The following is a 17,926-nucleotide window of genomic DNA, read 5'->3' as shown; positions in this document are numbered from 1 at the left end:
CTATCTAATTCCAGAACATTTTCATCACTCCAGAAAGAAACCCCAAACCCATTAGCTGTCACTCCTCATTCTCCCCAGTGTCCCCATCCCTAGGAAACCACCAATCTACTTTCTGTCACCATGGACTTGCCTATTCCAGATACTTGATATAAATGGAATCATATCACATGTGGTCTTTTGTGTCTGCCTTCTTTCACTTGGCAAAATGTTTTCAAGTTTCATCCACCTTGTAGCATGCATCAGTCCTTCATTCCTTTTTGTTGCCAAATAATATTCCATTCTATGATATTCCACATTTTGTTTGTTTATTCATAAGTCGATGGTCATTGGGGTTATTTCTACTTTTTGGCTATTATGAATAATGCTTCTATGAACGTTTATATACAAGTTTTTGTGTGGGTATGATTTCAGTTCTCTTGATTATATGTATCTAGTAGTGGAAGTACTAGGTCATATGGCAACTCTATGTTTAACTTTTTGAAAAACTGCCAAACTGTTTCCAAAGTGACTGCATCATTTTATATTCCCACCAACAATGCATGAAGCAACAAGAGTGAAGACATATGTGTCTCCTTGTGTTATACTATTTCGAGTTGTCAGGTTGTATTAGAGCAAAGAGAAGAAAATTCCAGAACCTGCAGTCTGCAGGTAGTCAGTCTACTGAATGATGCTTAACCCATCATGATATCATTTTCCCTTTGTGTTCGGAGGAAACAGATTTAAATATAGCCTCTTTCCTACAGCAGTAACAGCCAAATGAAGAAGCGGCCAACATCTGCAGTGGGCTACAAGAGGCCTATCAGCCAGTATGCTCGGGTTGCCATGGCAATGGGGTCACACCCCAGGTATAGGGTAAGAAGCTGGGAAGTAGAAGGGGGGGGAGGGGAGAGAGCGCCCAAGGGAGGTGATGCTCACAACCTCTGCTTCCTCTACCTGCCTCATCACCCTTGCTACTCCCATTATTTCCCAAGTGCCTGGAAGATACAGGCATCAGGGCCAGTGCTCATGTCTGGCTTGATATTCCCACCACAGGCTGAGAACATCATGTTCCTGGAGTTGGATGTGTCCCCTCCAGCGGTCTTTGAGATGGAATTCTCTCATGATCAAGAACAAGACCCCCGTGCATTACACATGGAGAGGCTCATGCGGTTGGACAGCTTTCTGGAAAGACCTTCCACATCTAAAGTCCGAAAGTCCAGATCCTGGTCAGTACCATCACGGTCAGAGTGGGCAATGGACTTAGAAGGCATGGAAACCCCATGGGCTGGTTGAGGCTGAGGAGGGTTTGGGTTGTACCCAAAGGGCATGAAGGGAGAGTGAAAACTGGGGCTGTGGGGGCCAAGTTCCTACAGCGACAGTATGAGGGAAAGGAAAGTCCTCACTTTTCTGTTTCCTGCACTTCCCCACCCTCCCCTCTCGCCCACCTCATCCCCATCCCCCGCAGGTGCCAGAGTCCTCAGCGGCCTCCACCTTCCACTGCACAAGGCTCGCTGGCCGCCGCTGCTCTGCTCCCCTCGACAGCGCTAGACCATGAGTGACAACCTTCAGTCGGGCTGCCCATCTCCCAGACCCCCCGGACGGGGCAGCCAACCCTGGATCATCTCGCCTGCCGCTCGGTGTGCGTGCGTGCGTGCGTGTGTGTGCGCATGTGCCTATGTGTGCGGGGTGAGGATCTGGCAGACCGTGCCTCTGCTGGCTCTTAGCCTCCTTTATTTAATTAATGTTATTTATTCATGGAGCTCAGTTCTTGTGGGAGAGGTGCCCTCGCCTGAGCTTGCCATGGTCGCCGCACAGCCTCCTCTTCTTCTGACTTTAGACCCCCCGCCCCAATCAGACCTCATGCTCCTGCCTGTCAGTTGCCCCCAGAAGGGAGGGCGGCGGTGCCTGAGAAGAGAGTGCTTTTTCTACCCAGCGCGCTCCGTAATCTCCCTTCTCCTCCTGCACTGCCGGTGAGCAGCTCCTGAGCACTTTCTGGGACTAGAAAAATGCTAGGTGTCCACCGAGGACAAGAGATGTCCATCCTGATGGTGTTGAGCCTGTGCTTCCGGCGGAGAGAGCCCGCCCTCCACGTTCTGGGTCGCAAACAACCTCTTCTGGTTTCTTGGGCTCCTTTTCAAGGACTCCAGTGACCTCAGCGACACAGCCCATGCTCTTCAGCTTTGGCAAGAACTCGTGGCTTCCCAAACTCTGCTTCCGGCCCGCCTTCCCAACCCGTGGACGCGAATTTTGAACCCACCAGTTGCTGCCTCCTTGGGACCTTCAGGAAATGGAACAGTAATAGAGACAATGTGGACAGTCATGGAGGGACGGCCCTTTGTTTCTGTCCCCTCGGAGAACTAACCTTGGCCGACAAGCCATCAGGCCAACTCCCCATCTTTGAGAGGCTGCTCCTTCCTGCTTTCATCATTTTCCTTGCAGCTGCCTGGATCCCCGTTCACAGTGGAAGGGGTCAGTATCCTTCTCCCTCTGGCTAAACAAAGGTATCACAGAATCTGTTGCTTTTCCCCCTCACTGAGCACAGGAGATGGAGGCCCAGGCGCAACCTGCCAACTCTGCCCATTACCCCTGTTTCTGAATCACGTTTGTTGGGCACTGTTTTGTTGACAAGACTGACCCTTTCTTCAGCATTGTGCAAATTGGTCCCTAGGGAAGTACTCCTCACTTTCCTTTGTGACAACCCAGTATGTCTCCAGGTATCTCGAGTAAATTTCTGCCCAAAAAAGAGAGATTAATTTTCATTGACTTACCTTTTAATTGTATATTTTAGTGGAAGGGTGAAGAGGTAATCATGAATGAAAACACGTGGTTTGGGATTTCAAAACGACCTAATAATGGAGTCTCCAGTTCCTAGAACATGAGGAGTTTTGTCACTGGGGGAAAGGCACGAAACTGACAGGTCTGCCTGAAATTGGGGGTGTGGGAGGTGGCGGTAGGGGCCGACTAGCTGGTTTTTCTCTTTCCGTCAGGAAATGAACGCTTCTTGCACAGTTCAAGTTTGCTCTAAGGACCGAGCTATGGTTTGGTTTAATTCAATGATGCTGTCATCGCTGCTGTAACTACGGGACCAGGTGGTTGGGCCACTCAGTTGCCACTTGCTTCTGTCCTTCAAGGAAATAACATTTTTCATCAGAGCCCAGAAGATTATTTGAGACTCAGGATTCAGATCAGAGCTTCGGCTGTGGCTGGGACAGGACCAGTATGTAGAAATTTCCCAGGTGGCCTGGGCACAGAGGGACCTCCAGTCCTGCGCTGAGCAGCCTCTCCCACTGACCTCTTTCTCATTTGTGGATGAAGCCGCACGTGTTACCCCCGTTCATCACCTGGACACATCGACTCTGCATTGTCTGGTCACTTGACCCTCACAGTCTTATAGCACAATATACCCAACTTCTTCACCCCCAGTCTGAGGGCTGGGCCCAAGGTGTGGTCAGAGGAGGAGCTCCTGCCTGCAGTTTTGTGTACGTGTGTATGTGTGCGCGTGTTTGTGTGTGTGTTTACCTCCACGGGGGATACTCTACACTCAGTGTAAGATATGCTGGGAACAGGGCCACTGGGGTGGCTGGATCTCAGTCTCGCTGTCTCTCTCTCTTTCTCTTCTTTTCCTTTTGATGTATCAAACACTTGGTTGACAAAGTAAGGGCCTTGATTAGGACCAAATTTCCATGTCTGTTGCTATGGTCTTTATTTAGGACAACAGTTAACAATGCTGTGGCCCATTCTTGTCACTCTATACATATGACAATACAGGACATATGTAATATAAAAATATATATATAAAACATTACCCTCTGTCTCCTTGGCTTAGGATGAGATCTCTCTGTTGAGCTGAAATGCACCTGCAGCTCAGTGCTGCCAGCAACCTGCAGGCCCCAGCCCTGTTCAAATTAACGCAGTCGATAATAAAGGAATGAGTATCGTTACAGAGTTGGTTGCCTGCCTTCTCTTCCCTCTGACTCCTTCTACTTCTCTTATTTATTTATTTTTTTTCCTTCTACTTCTCTTTTTATGTTCTCCCTTCTCTCTCTTCCTTGTTTTTTCCAAGAGGGGTTCAAGAGTATTTGGAGCCCAGCTGCAGTGATCAGCACCTGGGAAAAGAACTGGCTGCTTAATAAAAGGGGCTCCGTCTGAGCATCAAGGCGGAGGGGGTAGGGCTCAGGCTCTAGTCTGAAGTCTGTGCCGAGCTATGGCAGCAGCTGATCGTATTCTAACCTAGTGGTACCCGCCCAGTTAATTCTGAGCTGTTAGCAGATTTCAGAACTGCCTGTCCAGATTAGCTGTCAATCTCATTTAACAGCTCTGCCCCTTCTGCTCCTCTGTTTATCAGCCAAGAGAGATTAAAACAGGCAATAATGTGTGTAAAGCACATCGATATGACTGGCACATGGTAGGTGCTGAATTAAAATAATTCAAGGCTAGCTTCCCCTTATCCTGTCTTTCCAGGGCCTCTTTCCCTCCCTCTGGATTCTAGTTGTCGGCTCCCTGTAGCGTGGAAGTCTTACAGGAAATGAGAAGTAGTTGCTGCTAAAAAACACGAAGCCCAAGGAATTCCCTGGCAGTCCAGTTGTTAGGACTCGGCGCTTCCACTGCCAGGGGTCCGGGTTCAATCCCTGGTCAGGGAACTAAGATCCCACAAGCTGTGTGCTGCGGCCAAAAACAAACAAACAAACACGAGGCCCTGCCTCCTGGGAGAGCACTGAGGTTAGCCTGGTGCACGGGGCATGGCCGCGTGCCCATTGTAGCACTGACACTTTTCCTGGAGGGGCCTCCTGCCTCTGTGCCAGCTCCAGCCCTGAGATTCAAAGGGGTTCCAGGGCTCTGCTGCTTGAGGGATTTGCCAGGTGTAGTTAGGTACTTTACACACCCATAGTCGTTTAATCCTCCCAGGTGGGAATGATTGTCACTGGTTTACTGATGAAATTTAGGGAAATTAACTAACTTGGCTAAAGACGTAGGGTTAGTGATGAAGCTGGACTTCCAGACTCTAAAGCCTGTATTTTTTGATTCTGTGCCTCTAGTGCATCTGCATCTCAGGACTGATAGGCACCCTACATGTTCTACAAGTAGTGCAAGCCAGGGACAGAAGGGCAGAGTGGTGGGAATAAAACCAAATCTCCAAACCCTTAACCTTGAGGTCCTATTTTAATACCACTCATTCCTCCCGTTAGCCGTGGGCTCACTTGTGTGGCTGAGATAGGCGGTTCTAGAGTTCCACGGACCAGCCAGGGGGCTGGAACTCACCCTTGGCTGGGGTCCCCTTGCTTGTCAATATGGCAACTGCCATATTTCTCTTCTTCCTCCGAGGCTGGGCACCTGACCTCCAGAGTCACTTCTTTCTGTTTTCAGATGCCTAGGTCTGGGTGTGTGTTAGTTAGAACTCTTGGCCACTACTAAAGGTTCGCTTAAGCTGGCCTGAACAAAATAAGGACACAGAAGCATGCTGTGGACCCCACGGGCAAGGAAAGAACCAGTTCTCAGGAACGACCTACTACCAGGGACTCAGACCCCACAAAGACCCTGTCTATCTCACTGTACTTTCTGTGTGGGGTTCATGCTGTTTCCTCAGCTGCTCCAGTCTGTGACTTAGAAAATACGCCTGCCAGCAGCTCTCTGTTTACATGACTCCGTCATTCGGAGAGACTTAGAAGTCCCAGTGCCAACTTCATGGGAATGTGATTCCAATTCAGTGGTTTGGGTCAGATGGGTGGGAACATGAACAAGACCTCCAAGAATCCTACTGCAGTACCCATGTGTACATGGGGTGGTGATGGTGGAAATAAAGATATTCCTCAAAAAAGTTGATGGGGGTGGCAGTTGGGGTGGAGTGTGCCCTGGGAAGTCAACAAAACAGATGTTCACAACCAGTGTACTCATCACCCAGGATGGCTTAAGAAAAATTTGCTCTGGGCTCATCCTTTTTTTCTGGCCATTTTTCTTATAACAGATCACCTGCACCAAAAATACCACCCTCAGAGGTTCTGATTTATTAGATCCAGGATAGATCCATGAGGTGGACACTGCAAGTTGCCTTTCCAATATCCATTTTTCCCTTCTTCCTTACTTACAAAATAATTTTGTTCAAGGAGGGCAGTGCACCCAACTAAAAATATTCATATTCCCAGACTCCCTTGCACCAATGGGTGGCCATGGGGCATGGTTTTGGCTGAGGAGATGCAAGTGGAAGTTGGCTAGGGATTTCTGGAAATGTTTTTGCTTTTCCTATTATAGATATCACCCATTTCTCCTCTTCCCATATCCTCTTCCTGCCTAGAATTCAAATGCACCTCCTGAAGTACATTCTTTCATTGAACAAATATTGATTGAGCACCTGTTACCCGTATATTCCAAGTACTGTTCTAAGTGCTGGGAATACAGCAGTGACTAGAACAGACAGGAGCCCCTGTCTTCACAGTGCTGAATTTTAGGGTGGGGAGAAAAACATTAAACAAGAAAAACCTATTGCAGGGTCAGATGACAATGTGAATGGCCAAGGAAAATAAAGCAGAGAAGGGAGACGGGGAGTTCTAGGTACTGATGGTGGTGGTGATGGAAAGGGATTGGGGCGTTGTAGTCACCCCCTTAGTAGTCACTTACTAAGAAGATGACATTGGAGCAAAGTCCTGAAGGAGGTAAGGAAGTGGACTCCGGGAGAGGGAAAGCAAATGCAAACTTCATGGGTGAGAGTATGTCAGGCTTATTCAAAGAGCAGCAGCCATATTGCAACCCTGAGGCAACAAGCATAACAAGTAAAGGCTGATGGCGTGGAGACACCGTGAGTCCCAAGTCCCTGGCAGGGTTTGTGCGGCTGCATCAGCTTGGGTCTGTCCACTTCTAGACTTCTAATGGTGCCAGACAAACTCCCAGGGGTTTAAGTCAGTGTTAGGGGGGGATTTGCCAGGAATCTGCATGTGAAACGGGATTTGCCAGGAATCTGCAGGTGATTCCAATGAACACTCACTCAAGTGTGAGAATCTTAGTTGCAGCCATTTGTGATTCTGTGTCATACTCCTTTGGGCCTGCCCTTCAGGCACTGGCACTGGGGCCACCTGCCTGTGTAGACACCAGGACTGCCCTCGAGGGTGGTAGAGACAGAGGGCACAGAGCCACTGGAGTGCACCTCGGAGCCCCTGTGTTCAACCACATGTCCTTTCTTTACAACTGGCCCGGGGGAGGCTGCTACTTTGTTTGGTCTAGAAAACCAAAGTGATTATTTGTTAACATCCAAAGCTCCCATTTTGCAATAAGGAAAAGCAGACCCAGAAAAAGATAGTGATTTCCAGAAAGTCACACAAATGGTGAGCAAGCTGGGCCTGGAGAGCATAAGGACTTATTCGCTAGACACACTGGTTATGTTTTTTGTTGTGTGTTTATTTTATTTGGTTTTTAAAAAATAATTTAAAACTCACAGAAAAGTTGCAGGAATCACACTAAGAATTACCATGTACTCTTAGCCGAGAGACCTCGTTTAAGTTTTGCCAACTGTCCCTAGAATGACCTTTATAGCAAAAGGATTCAATCCAGGATCATGTGTTGTATTTAGTTATCATGTCTCTTTAGTCTCCTATCTAGAAGAATTCCTCAGTCCATTCTTGACCTTTATGCCGCCTTTAACGTTCTTTAATATTACAGGCCAGTTAATTTGTAGACTGTCCCTCGATTCAGGTTTGTCTGATGTCTCCCATGATTAGATTCAGGTGATGCACAGAAGTGATGCTGTGGTCCTTTTACTGCATCCCATTAGGTGGAACATGATGACATGGCTTTGTCCTATTACTAGTGATGTTAAGTTTGATCATTTATTTATTTATTTATTTTTAGAAGTGCCTTTTTTTTTTTTAATACATTTATTTATTTATTTTTGGCTGCGTTGGGTCTTTGTTGCTGCGCGTGGGCTTTCTCTAGCTACGGCGAGCGGGGCTACTCTTTGTTGCGGTGCGCGGGCTTCTCGTTGCAGTGGCTTCTCTTGTGACGGAGCATGGCCTCTAGGCGCGTGGGCTTCAGTAGTTGTGGCACGCGGGCTCAGTAGTTGTGGCTCACGGGCTCTAGAGCGCAGGCTCAGCAGTTGCGGTGCTCAGGCTTAGTTGCTCCGCAGCATGTGGGATCTTCCCTGACCAGGGCTTGAACCTGTGTCCCCTGCATTGGCAGGCAGATTCTTAACCACTGCGCCACCAGGGAAGTCCCAGTTTGATCGTTTATTAAGGTGGTGTCTGCCAGGCTTCTCTATGGTAAAGTAGTCACTCTTTATCCATTTGTAATTTTCTTTTTAACATCTTTATTGGAGTATAATTGCTCTACAGTGTTGTGTTAGTTTCTGCTGTATATCCATTTGTAATTAATAAGCATCTTGTGAGGAGATATTGTGAAATTATGTAATATTCCACTCCTTCTCTAAATTTCACCCATGGTTTTAATGTCCATTGATAATTTCCTCCTTGAATTAATTATTACTATATGGTTGCCAAACAGTGGCTTTTTACTTCCATTATTTTTCTTACATTTATTAGTTGGCATTAACTTGTTAGAAGCTGCTTTCTCTTCTCCTTATCTGTTTGTTTATTTATATCAATATGGACTCATGGATTCTTATTATATTCAGTGGGTTGTAATCCATTATTACTATGATTTGTTTTGACACTCAAATTATCCCAGATTTGATCAGTGGCAGTGCCTTCAAGCTGGCTTCTATGTTCTTTTGAAACGTTCCCATTATTTTTTGAATACATTTTTACTTTCTGGCACAGAAAGATGTTCCGGACTTATCACAAGAGTCCTGATTCCTTTTAATGGAGAATGGTACACTTATTTCTAATGGCAGTCTCTACTCCCAGGAGTTCTCAATGGACAGAGCTTGAATTAAAAAAATAAAAAATAAAAAATATGTATATATATATATATATATATATATATATATAGTATATACAAAGTTACACATACACACACACTTGACAGTTGAATTGAGTTTGCATCTATCTGAGTTCACACTGATCCCCCCAATTCCAACCAACATCTAGAGTTCCTGTTTTTCATATTTATAACTCTTTTTCTCTGACAGTTGAGAAACCTGGCTCCCACTAACCTCAATATACTATATTTACTTATTTGCCCAATTCCCTTGTTTGTGGCCAATTTCTTGACCCCCACAGCGCTGCCACCCTGCTCAGTTGTCTTCCTCACATGAGTGCCAACATCTCCGCCAGGCCGTGGTCTGCGCAGCCATGCCTAATGATGGAATTACTAAGGAGGGAGGAAGCAAAGGAGGGAACTGGGAGGTGAGGGGTGGGGAGGGAGACATTATATTTGAAGCAAAAACACTCCCATTATTTTATATCCCTCTCTGTGTGCTGCAGCAAATATAGAAAAGGACAAGATGATGAGAAAAGAAAGGATGTGAACTGTCCCTCCTCTAGGGGTTTGCAAATTGAATAGTCAGGGAGAAATTCTTTCTGAATGCTAAGAGCGGAAACACCCAGTGTGCTCACCACCCAGGCTCACTGTGCACCCATCTGGCTTCCACCCGGGGCTGGTCCTCACCGGTGAATTGGCTGTAGCATGCCCGGCTCCCGCGTGCCCCTAGGCAAGTCATCCAACTCCCTGGTTCATCTAAGTGATGACCTTTCCCCACCCCACCCCCCTCACCAGGACTTACTCATGATAAGAGACAGTCCAGAATTTACAAAGAATAAAGAGCCCCATAAATGTAATGGGTTATTATTATAGTTGTATCAGGATATCAGATCACCTGCCTAAATGGAGATCCCAAATAACTGGGGCTTAAACAAAACAGAAGTTTCATTACTCTCTCGTATACTAACGTGGCTATAAGTGACCACGGCTGGTTTGCTGACTGATAGGGCTGTTCCATGGGATTAGAGACCTACACTCCTTCTACCTGGTTGATCCAGCATCTTTAGAGTGCTGTCCTTGTCCACAGGGCCAAGATACTCATCACTACATCTTCGCTCAAGTACCCAGGAAGGGAGAAAAGGAGGAGTAGAGGGCATGCCCTGCTCCTTAATGTGAACCTGGAAGTTGCATAATCCCATCGGCCAGAACTTTGTCACGCCTACCTTCAAGGTCGAATCTTTGTCTTTATTCTGAGTGGCTAATAATCAGGGGTTTTATTAGGGCACAGCTGTATGAATTGGCCCTGTTTCTGGTCACAAGGTAATCCCTGTATTTTCTGGGCTCCTCATATAATGGCCTCTGCAAAGTCCAGATGTGTCTCTGCCACAGACAGCAGAGCCAAGATTTGCAGGACTTGGACCTTATACAATTTTGGAGAGAGGAAGGAGAACTCTTACCAAGAAAAAGAAAGAAAATAATGAAACAAAATTAGGTATGGGAGTGAATACGTAGAATGAGAAAATAAATCACAAATTACACAATTTAAAAGCTGGCAAATACCACAACATCACAAAATTCATAAAAATAGTATAATATGTTTATTATTTAAATACCTGACAGACCTCTCTAAAACTTTGTCCCTGCATTTTCCAACTGTGCACTTTTTGGATGTGTCTGAATACGACAATAATTTTGTGCTATTTTCTAGCCAAAAAAACCAGAAACATAATTCAGTCTTTCTTTTAAAATGGTTGACTAAAAGTTTTTATATTATTGAGAGTTTAGGAAAGTTTCTTTCTGCTTCAATTCATTATTGGTAATGTCATATAAATTTTTAGAATTATGATTAACTTTGGGAAAACCTCTATCAAATTTCTTTCATATATGCACCAGAGGACCTCAGGGCATTTCAAGTTATTCGTGTGTGTGTGCAATAACTAATCTTAGATACTGTTTGAAATAATAATGCTCATTAACCAGTTTGTTGACAATGTCCTAATTGTAATGGCTTATTATTAATTTTTTATATCTTCATAAGTCAGCATTTGGGGGGATGCAGAAAACATACAACATACACACAGAGGTACTAGCTCTTTTAATACTGCTACAAGATTGTGCCCGTAAACGCAAGAATTCCTATAAATTCTCTCTTGCACAAGTTCCATCAAAAAGAGGAAAAAAATGAATGGTGTGTTTGTGATTATATGCACTATGTCATGTACATTCCTGACAGGAGGGACCTTCCATGTTGATCAGGGATTGATGAGAACCAAACAGTCCACTTATACTGTTTTGCATGTCTGACAACTGGAAGAATTTTCTACAGACCAGCTTTTGGCTTTGTAAATTTCAGACCTTGTTTCTCCTTCACCACCCACCAATGTCTGGTGCCAGGCACTGGGGGACTCTTTGTTATCAGTTTATGGTCTCTGGCCCTGAACCTTCATGTTTTGCCACCATAGTGGGTGAGTTGGCAGAGTGAGTGATGAGAGTATTCCTGGCAGCCCTTCCTACACTAGGTTAGCTAGCAATATTTATTTATACATTTATCTATACATCTAGACTGTGAACCACCTAAATATATCCCACTAAACCAAACTAAATATGTCCCCAACTCAACTTCCTTCCTTTTAGCTAGATCTAAAAATGCATGCAGCCATGTCTTGAGGGTATAAGGGAACTAGAAATGGAGACAGTGGTTTTAAGTGACTACAGTAAAAATATCTTACTTTTAGAAATTTTTTTTTCAATTTTATCTATTTATTTATTTTTTGGCTGTGGGGCTTGCAGGATCTTAGTTCCCTGACCAGGGATTGAACCTGCGCCCTCTGCAATGAAAGCTCAGAGTCCTAACCACTGGACTACCGGGGGACTCCCCCAATTTTATTGAGATATAATTGACATACAGCACTGTATAAGTTTAAGGTGTACAGCATAATGATTTGACTTACAAACATCATGAAATCATTTCCACAATAAGTTTAGTGAACATCATCCTCTTATATAGATACAAAATTAAAGAAATAGAAAAAAAAATTTTTTTCCTTGTGATGAGAATTCTTAAGATTTACTCTCTTCACTACTTTCATATATAACATACAGCAGCGTTAATTGTATTTATCATGTTGTAACATTACATCCCTAGTACTTAGTTATCTTCTAACTGGAAGTTTGTACCTTTGACTACATTCATCCGACCAGGTTCCCCGCCACCTCCTAGTACTCTAGACCTACTGAACATCCCACATACCGCAGAGCAGCTAAGGCCATGCACCACAACTACTGAGCCTGCACTCTAGAGCCCATGAGCCACAACTACTGAGCCCGCGCACCACAACTACTGAAGCCTGTGTGCCTAGAGCCTGTGCTCCACAACAAGAGAAGCCACTGCAATGAGAAGCCCGCGCACCGCAAGGAAGAGTAGCCCCCGCTCGCCGCAACTAGAGAAAGCCCGTGCGCAGCAACGAAGACCCAACGCAGACAAAGATAAATAAATAAATAAACTTACCAAAAAAAAAAAAAAGATGCTTTTTGAACACGTGCTTCCTCACACAGCCCTGTGTTTGGTCTCTCTCTGAAGAGGATGAAGAGTTTCTAGATCCCACATATTCACACAGACATTCATTTTTGAGGCCAAGCCTGTGTGACCTCCCTTTCTCAAGCCAGTGCCAACCCTGGAATATAGCTGATTAAAAAATCACCTTTATTTAAAACAGGCATAAAGTCTGATGACACAGTTAGGCTGCTCTCACAGGAGGGAATTTAAATGCATGGGGCTGGCCTTCCTTCCTTCCTTCCTCTCTACAGTTCTCTCTGTCTCTGTCTGTCTCTCTCTCTCCGTCACTGGAGCCAGTGGCCCACAGGGGGGAAATCAATACTTTAAAAAGAAAACAGGGTGGGGCGGGGGATAAATTAGGAGTTTGGAATTAACATATACACACTACTGTATACAAAATAGATAAACAACAAGGACCTACTGTATAGCACAGGAAACTATATTCAATATCTGGTAATAACCTATAATGGAAAAGAATCTGAAAAAGAATAGATTTGTCTATATGTATAACTGAATCACTTTGCTGTACACCTGAAACTAACACAACATTGTAAACCAACTATACTTCAATAAAATAAAAGCAAAAAATCTCAAAAACAAAAAAACAAAGAAAACAATTTTTTTATCTTTTGAGAAAGAAATGATAATATATTTTACCTGTCTACATTTTTAATGAAGAATGAAGAACTAATAGTTTATAAGTTTGCATGTGAAACATACAGTTTTTTATGTAAAACTAATAACAAACATATAAAAAAGTTCTGCAATTTGGCTGGTTTTGTACTTGGCTGGTTAAGATACTCTTAGAGAGAGAGAGGAAATGGGTTTGCAGGAAAGAGATAAAGAAAGATGTGAGAGAGTTATCCAAGGCCATCATCTAGAAAACACCGTACCAGGAAAGGACCACGAACAAGAGCGATGAAGTGGTGGGAGATGAGCAGGAACCAGCCGAAAGAGCTTTGTGCTCAGGCACCAGACACAACCCTCCAGGATCCTTGGAGCTAAAGCAAGTGGAAGCTGACCTTTGAATCCTTTTGACTCCTGCAAGTACCTCAATGCCATCTCTGCAAAGAAAAACAGGTTTTCTGCTTTTATTATTACATATTTAACTTCTGAAACTTCATGCTGAGAAAAATGGTTTATTTCCCCAGGGAATTCTAAACGTTTTGCTAACACTAGAAGGCATGACTTGTGTTTCAGAGCTCCTCTTCCCTACCGAACAAGGCTGTCAGAGGAGCAGTACGACAGCTCCCTTTGATCTGCAGAAGCTGCTTGACTCATCTGTGTTTTTGCAGAGATCAGGGCTGTTGTGTGCCGCAGTAGTTGCTCGTGGCCCTTTCCCCTTGTCAAACTCAACCCACATTCTGATTGCATTTCATTCTAGTTGCAAGAGATGCAGTGGAAACGATAATAAAAATCAGTTCAGTGAAAACGACCCAAAGGAATAAAGTCATTTTTGCCCTCAGTTCAGCAGGGAAGAGGCGCTTGTCACTCCCAGCCTCTTCTCAGCAACCAGAGCCCCGACCAACTCCTTACAGCTCCCAGGGGAACTGCAGAGCTCCCAGGCCGCCCCCAGTCAATTTGCTTTACAAAGAGAAAATAATTCTTCGGGAGCTGTAGAAAGCCTGCATTCCATCTGAAAAGTGGGGGGAGGGAGGGTAGCAGTGAAATATTTTAAAAGAGAGCTAGAGAATGGAGGGGGATATGATATCCAAAAATACTCAAACTAATACGCACTCACACACACCCACACACACTTTTTCAAACCCCTGTTCCCAACTAGAAAATGGAATCCAGTTCAGGAATGATAATTTACAATATTCTTCAATTCATTAGTGAAATGAAGGATTAGAATCATGGCGTTTCAGAAAGGAAGGGAGATTCATTCATTCATTCATTCATTCATTCAGTGACTACTTGCTGAACACCTACAAGGAGAAAGGCGTTATGCTAAGCATCACTCCAATCGATAATTCCTCACCGCCGCCTAGCTACCATTTCTCCCCATTTCCACTGCTGCTTCCCCTCCCCCATCAAATCCTGCTCAGGATGCTGCAAGCCTCCTAACTGGTCTGTCAGCTTCTATCTTTGCTTCCACCTTCCCTCCTGCCCCCCATGGTACATTCTCCACACAACAGCCAAAAAGATATTTCATGGCAAAGAGTTTATATTTAAAATGTAAAATAAAATCATACGACTCCCCTGCTTAAAACTCTCCAATGGCTTTATGTTACCCTTTAAAAACTAGGCTTTTCACAACCGTCTATAAGGTCCTACACAATCTGACTCCTGTCTATACTTTTTTACAATTTTGTATCACTCTTCCCCCCTTCAAAATACTCTGCAGCTACACTAGCACTTCTAATGTTTTATTTTGTCCCTCAGATATGCTATGCTTGTTCCCTGCTCAGGGCCTTTGCACTTGCTATGTCCTTGTCTTGGGATGCCCTTCCCCCAGACTTGTAGATGGCTGGCTCCTTATCACCATTCAGGTCTCACATCAAATGTCACCTCAGTGAGGTTTTCCCTGGCCACCCAGTCTAAATTGGCTGCCCTTTCTATGCCATTACCCTTTTAAATTTATTTGCTAAAAGCATAGCACTTACCATTATCTGAAAGTATTTTATTTATTTGACTGTTGAGATAATAGTTCTCAGTGTGGTCCCAGGACCAGCAGTTTTAGCATCACCTGGGAAATTATTAGAAGTGCATAGTCTCAGGCCTTACTCTAGACCTAGTGAACTGGACATTCTGAGGGTGGAGACCAGAGATCTGTATTTTTACAAACGCTCCAGGTGATTCTGATGAAAATTAAAGTTTGAGAACCACTGGCTTATAATGATTATTGTTTCTCTCCCTCGTTCCCCGCCGCAACCCCCATTCCCCCACCCACCCACTCCCCCGCCAAATGGAAATCCATCTGTCTTGTTCAGCCCAGAGCTACTAGCACCAAACACATAGCTGACACTCAATAAATCGTTGAATGGTGACAGACTGAATGAATGGTTGAACTGGTGCCCTGAGTTCTGTCTCAGGGGCCACATGGGACAGACTTAGCAAACAGCCCAGTGGAACCAGGCCCCAGGGATCTGCTCACCATCTTCCGCAAGAGCTTTTATCTGTATAACACATTGATCTTGCAGGCTAGATAAGCCTGAACAAGGAGTTCTGAGGTTAAAGAAATGCTTGAAAACTATGGTTCAAAATGTTATTAATTACAGTTTGGAAACTAGGAGCATGTTCCATGTTCAGAGAACCAGATGGTTTGTAAGTTGTATCCAGTTAGAGGGCAAGGATAATATCCCTTTCTTTCCAATTCTGTACAGTTCTTACCACATTAATCCCGGAGCAGGCTGCTGATTGACAAAGTGGCTTTGTCTTCCCTCAGTCTTTCTGCTTTATATCAATCCTGGAATTAAAAAAATAAAAGCTCTAAACCAATTAATCCTGCCTCCAGCAGTTTCTAAAAGCTTTTAGATTGAAACACCAGGTCAACCCCCAGCCCAGATCAGGGAGGAAAAACACCATCTTTGCAAAGCACATTGAACTTTAGAAAAGGTTAGATCAACAAGGAGAACAATGGAAAGGCCTTGGGAACCTCTTCTTAGAAATAATACTCCGGCTTGAAGCAAATATTATGGGCCAGGCACCATGCTGGGTACTGGAGTTACAAAGACCAAGAGAGTAGTGTTCATGTCTTCAAGGAGCTTGCAATCTGGGGGAGGGACAGGCACGTACACAAATAGAGCAGAGTTGGTGCTGAGGTGATGACTGACTGCGTAGTTTTGCAAGGGAAAAATTCCTGGAGACGTGGTATCTGAACAGATCTGGAAAGCTGTGTCTCATTGGGTAGACAAGAAAGGGCAATCCAGGCAGAGGAGACAACAAACGTGAAAGCACAGAGATGAAAAAGGGCAGGGAAGGATTCAAAAATGGTTAAGAGAAATGACTGAATTGGTTACAAGATATATATAGATATTTGGAGAAATTTAAATACTGACTGCCTATTTGATATTAAAGTTTACTGTTAATTTTTAAAGGTATGTTAATGATTTGTGGTTATGTTGTAAAAGAGTTCTTATCTTTTGGAGCTACATATTGAAATATTATTTCTGGATAAAAGGATATATGGTATCTGGAATTTGCTTCAAAATAATATGGGAAAGGGCAAGAGAGGGTAGGAATAAAGATGAAAAAAGGTTGACCCTAAATGCTTGTTGAAACTGGGGATGGATAAATGGGAGGTCATTAAACTATTTTTCATATTTCTGTGTATTTGGAATTTTTTATAATCAAAGAGTTGGGGGAGCGGGGAGAGAGAGACTGCCTAGCACTGTAACTACCATTGTAATAAGCATTCAACAAATATTTACTACTTTTCTTGCTCTCTTTGATGTGTCATTAGATGTGATCACCGTACTATTGCTTATAGGCACAAGCTGGAGGAAAAAGCTAAACTAGTCTTTTTCCTAACCCCAGTCCTGCTTCCCAAAGATACTGTGTTACCCACTGTTTGAAGCAATGGCCACAAGAGTTGCCCTTCCTTACTGTTATGCATGGGAGGGGTGGTAGATCTCCAAAGTGAATGCAGGTTTACTTCCAGGGAATCCTGTTGAAGGCCAGCCTGAGAGATGAGACATACTTGATTAGGGCTGGAGCTAATTAGGGCTTGATTAGGGCTCCAGCTCTGCTGGAGCTCCAGCTCCTGGGCTCACAAAGGGGCAGAAAGGTCAGCCTCCTCAGGGTGTGCCTTTCTCTTTTACAAGGACTGAGCTCAGGCAGGCAAGCAGCATCCCTGGGGAATCTTCTGCACATGGGCGTAGCTAGGACACAGGCCCTAAGTGAGGAAAGGGTCTTTGGGGAACTTCAGTGGAGCACAGACGGAGAGGAAGCTCCTTATCCTGGAATCTTGGGACTACAACGCACCATCATACCATTTAGGCAAAACTAAAAAAAAAGAAAATGATCGTGGGAGGAGGTGGATAGAATATACCCATTGCTTTTTTCCAAAAGAAGTCTCAATGGAAAATTGGAGTACCCAAGCAGGGGTGAACTGCTTTACAGGTAGAATAGATGACCGACCCACTCTTGGCTGATTTGAGGGGCCTCAGAATTGACTTTCTGAAAACAAGTTCCTTAAACACCACAGAGACTGGAAATATTACCATTAGAGAGTATATCTTTGGTATTAAAATTCACAGGAGGGAAAATACATTGTGCACTCATTAGTTACAATTATTATCCATAATTTTCTGCTAATAATGTCTTAAATTCATGTGGTATCTTGAAGTTTATTTTTATTTACCTTATCTCATCCAGTTCTCATGGGGGACCTCTACATTAGCAGGTAGCATTCTTTTCATTTTCTCCCAGATCTTATAGCTACTGGGGCTTGAATTAAACTTTTTAACTTCCAGAATAAAGCTCTTCTCTAAATGTTTCAGTTAACTATTGCTGAATAACAAACTACCACCAAACTTTATTAATTCTCAAACTTTTGTGGGTTGCCTGGGCAGTTCTAATTTTGCC

At 44.1% G+C, this 17,926-nt stretch overlaps 1 protein-coding gene across 3 annotated transcripts in view; it reads left to right on the top strand.

Moving 5' to 3' along the window:
- Window positions 1–2,713, top strand: part of KIF3C (kinesin family member 3C) — a 33,077-nt gene extending 30,364 nt beyond the window's left edge. For 2 of the 3 annotated variants that reach the window (XM_061168790.1, XM_061168789.1), the window contains 3 exons: window positions 744–852; window positions 1,033–1,205; window positions 1,445–2,713. In XM_061168790.1, the coding sequence (XP_061024773.1) occupies window positions 744–852; window positions 1,033–1,205; window positions 1,445–1,538 (376 nt within the window). In that variant the 3' untranslated portion in view covers window positions 1,539–2,713. The remainder of the gene's footprint in view (window positions 1–743; window positions 853–1,032; window positions 1,206–1,444) is intronic. The other variant, XM_061168791.1, reaches the window with a different exon arrangement.
- The last annotated feature ends 15,213 nt before the right edge of the window (window positions 2,714–17,926 follow it).

Source organism: Eubalaena glacialis, chromosome 14 (genome assembly GCF_028564815.1).
Source record: "Eubalaena glacialis isolate mEubGla1 chromosome 14, mEubGla1.1.hap2.+ XY, whole genome shotgun sequence".
NCBI lineage: Eukaryota > Metazoa > Chordata > Mammalia > Artiodactyla > Balaenidae > Eubalaena > Eubalaena glacialis.
Note: the sequence above shows the minus strand (reverse complement) of the source record. Positions and strands in the feature narration are given on the sequence as shown.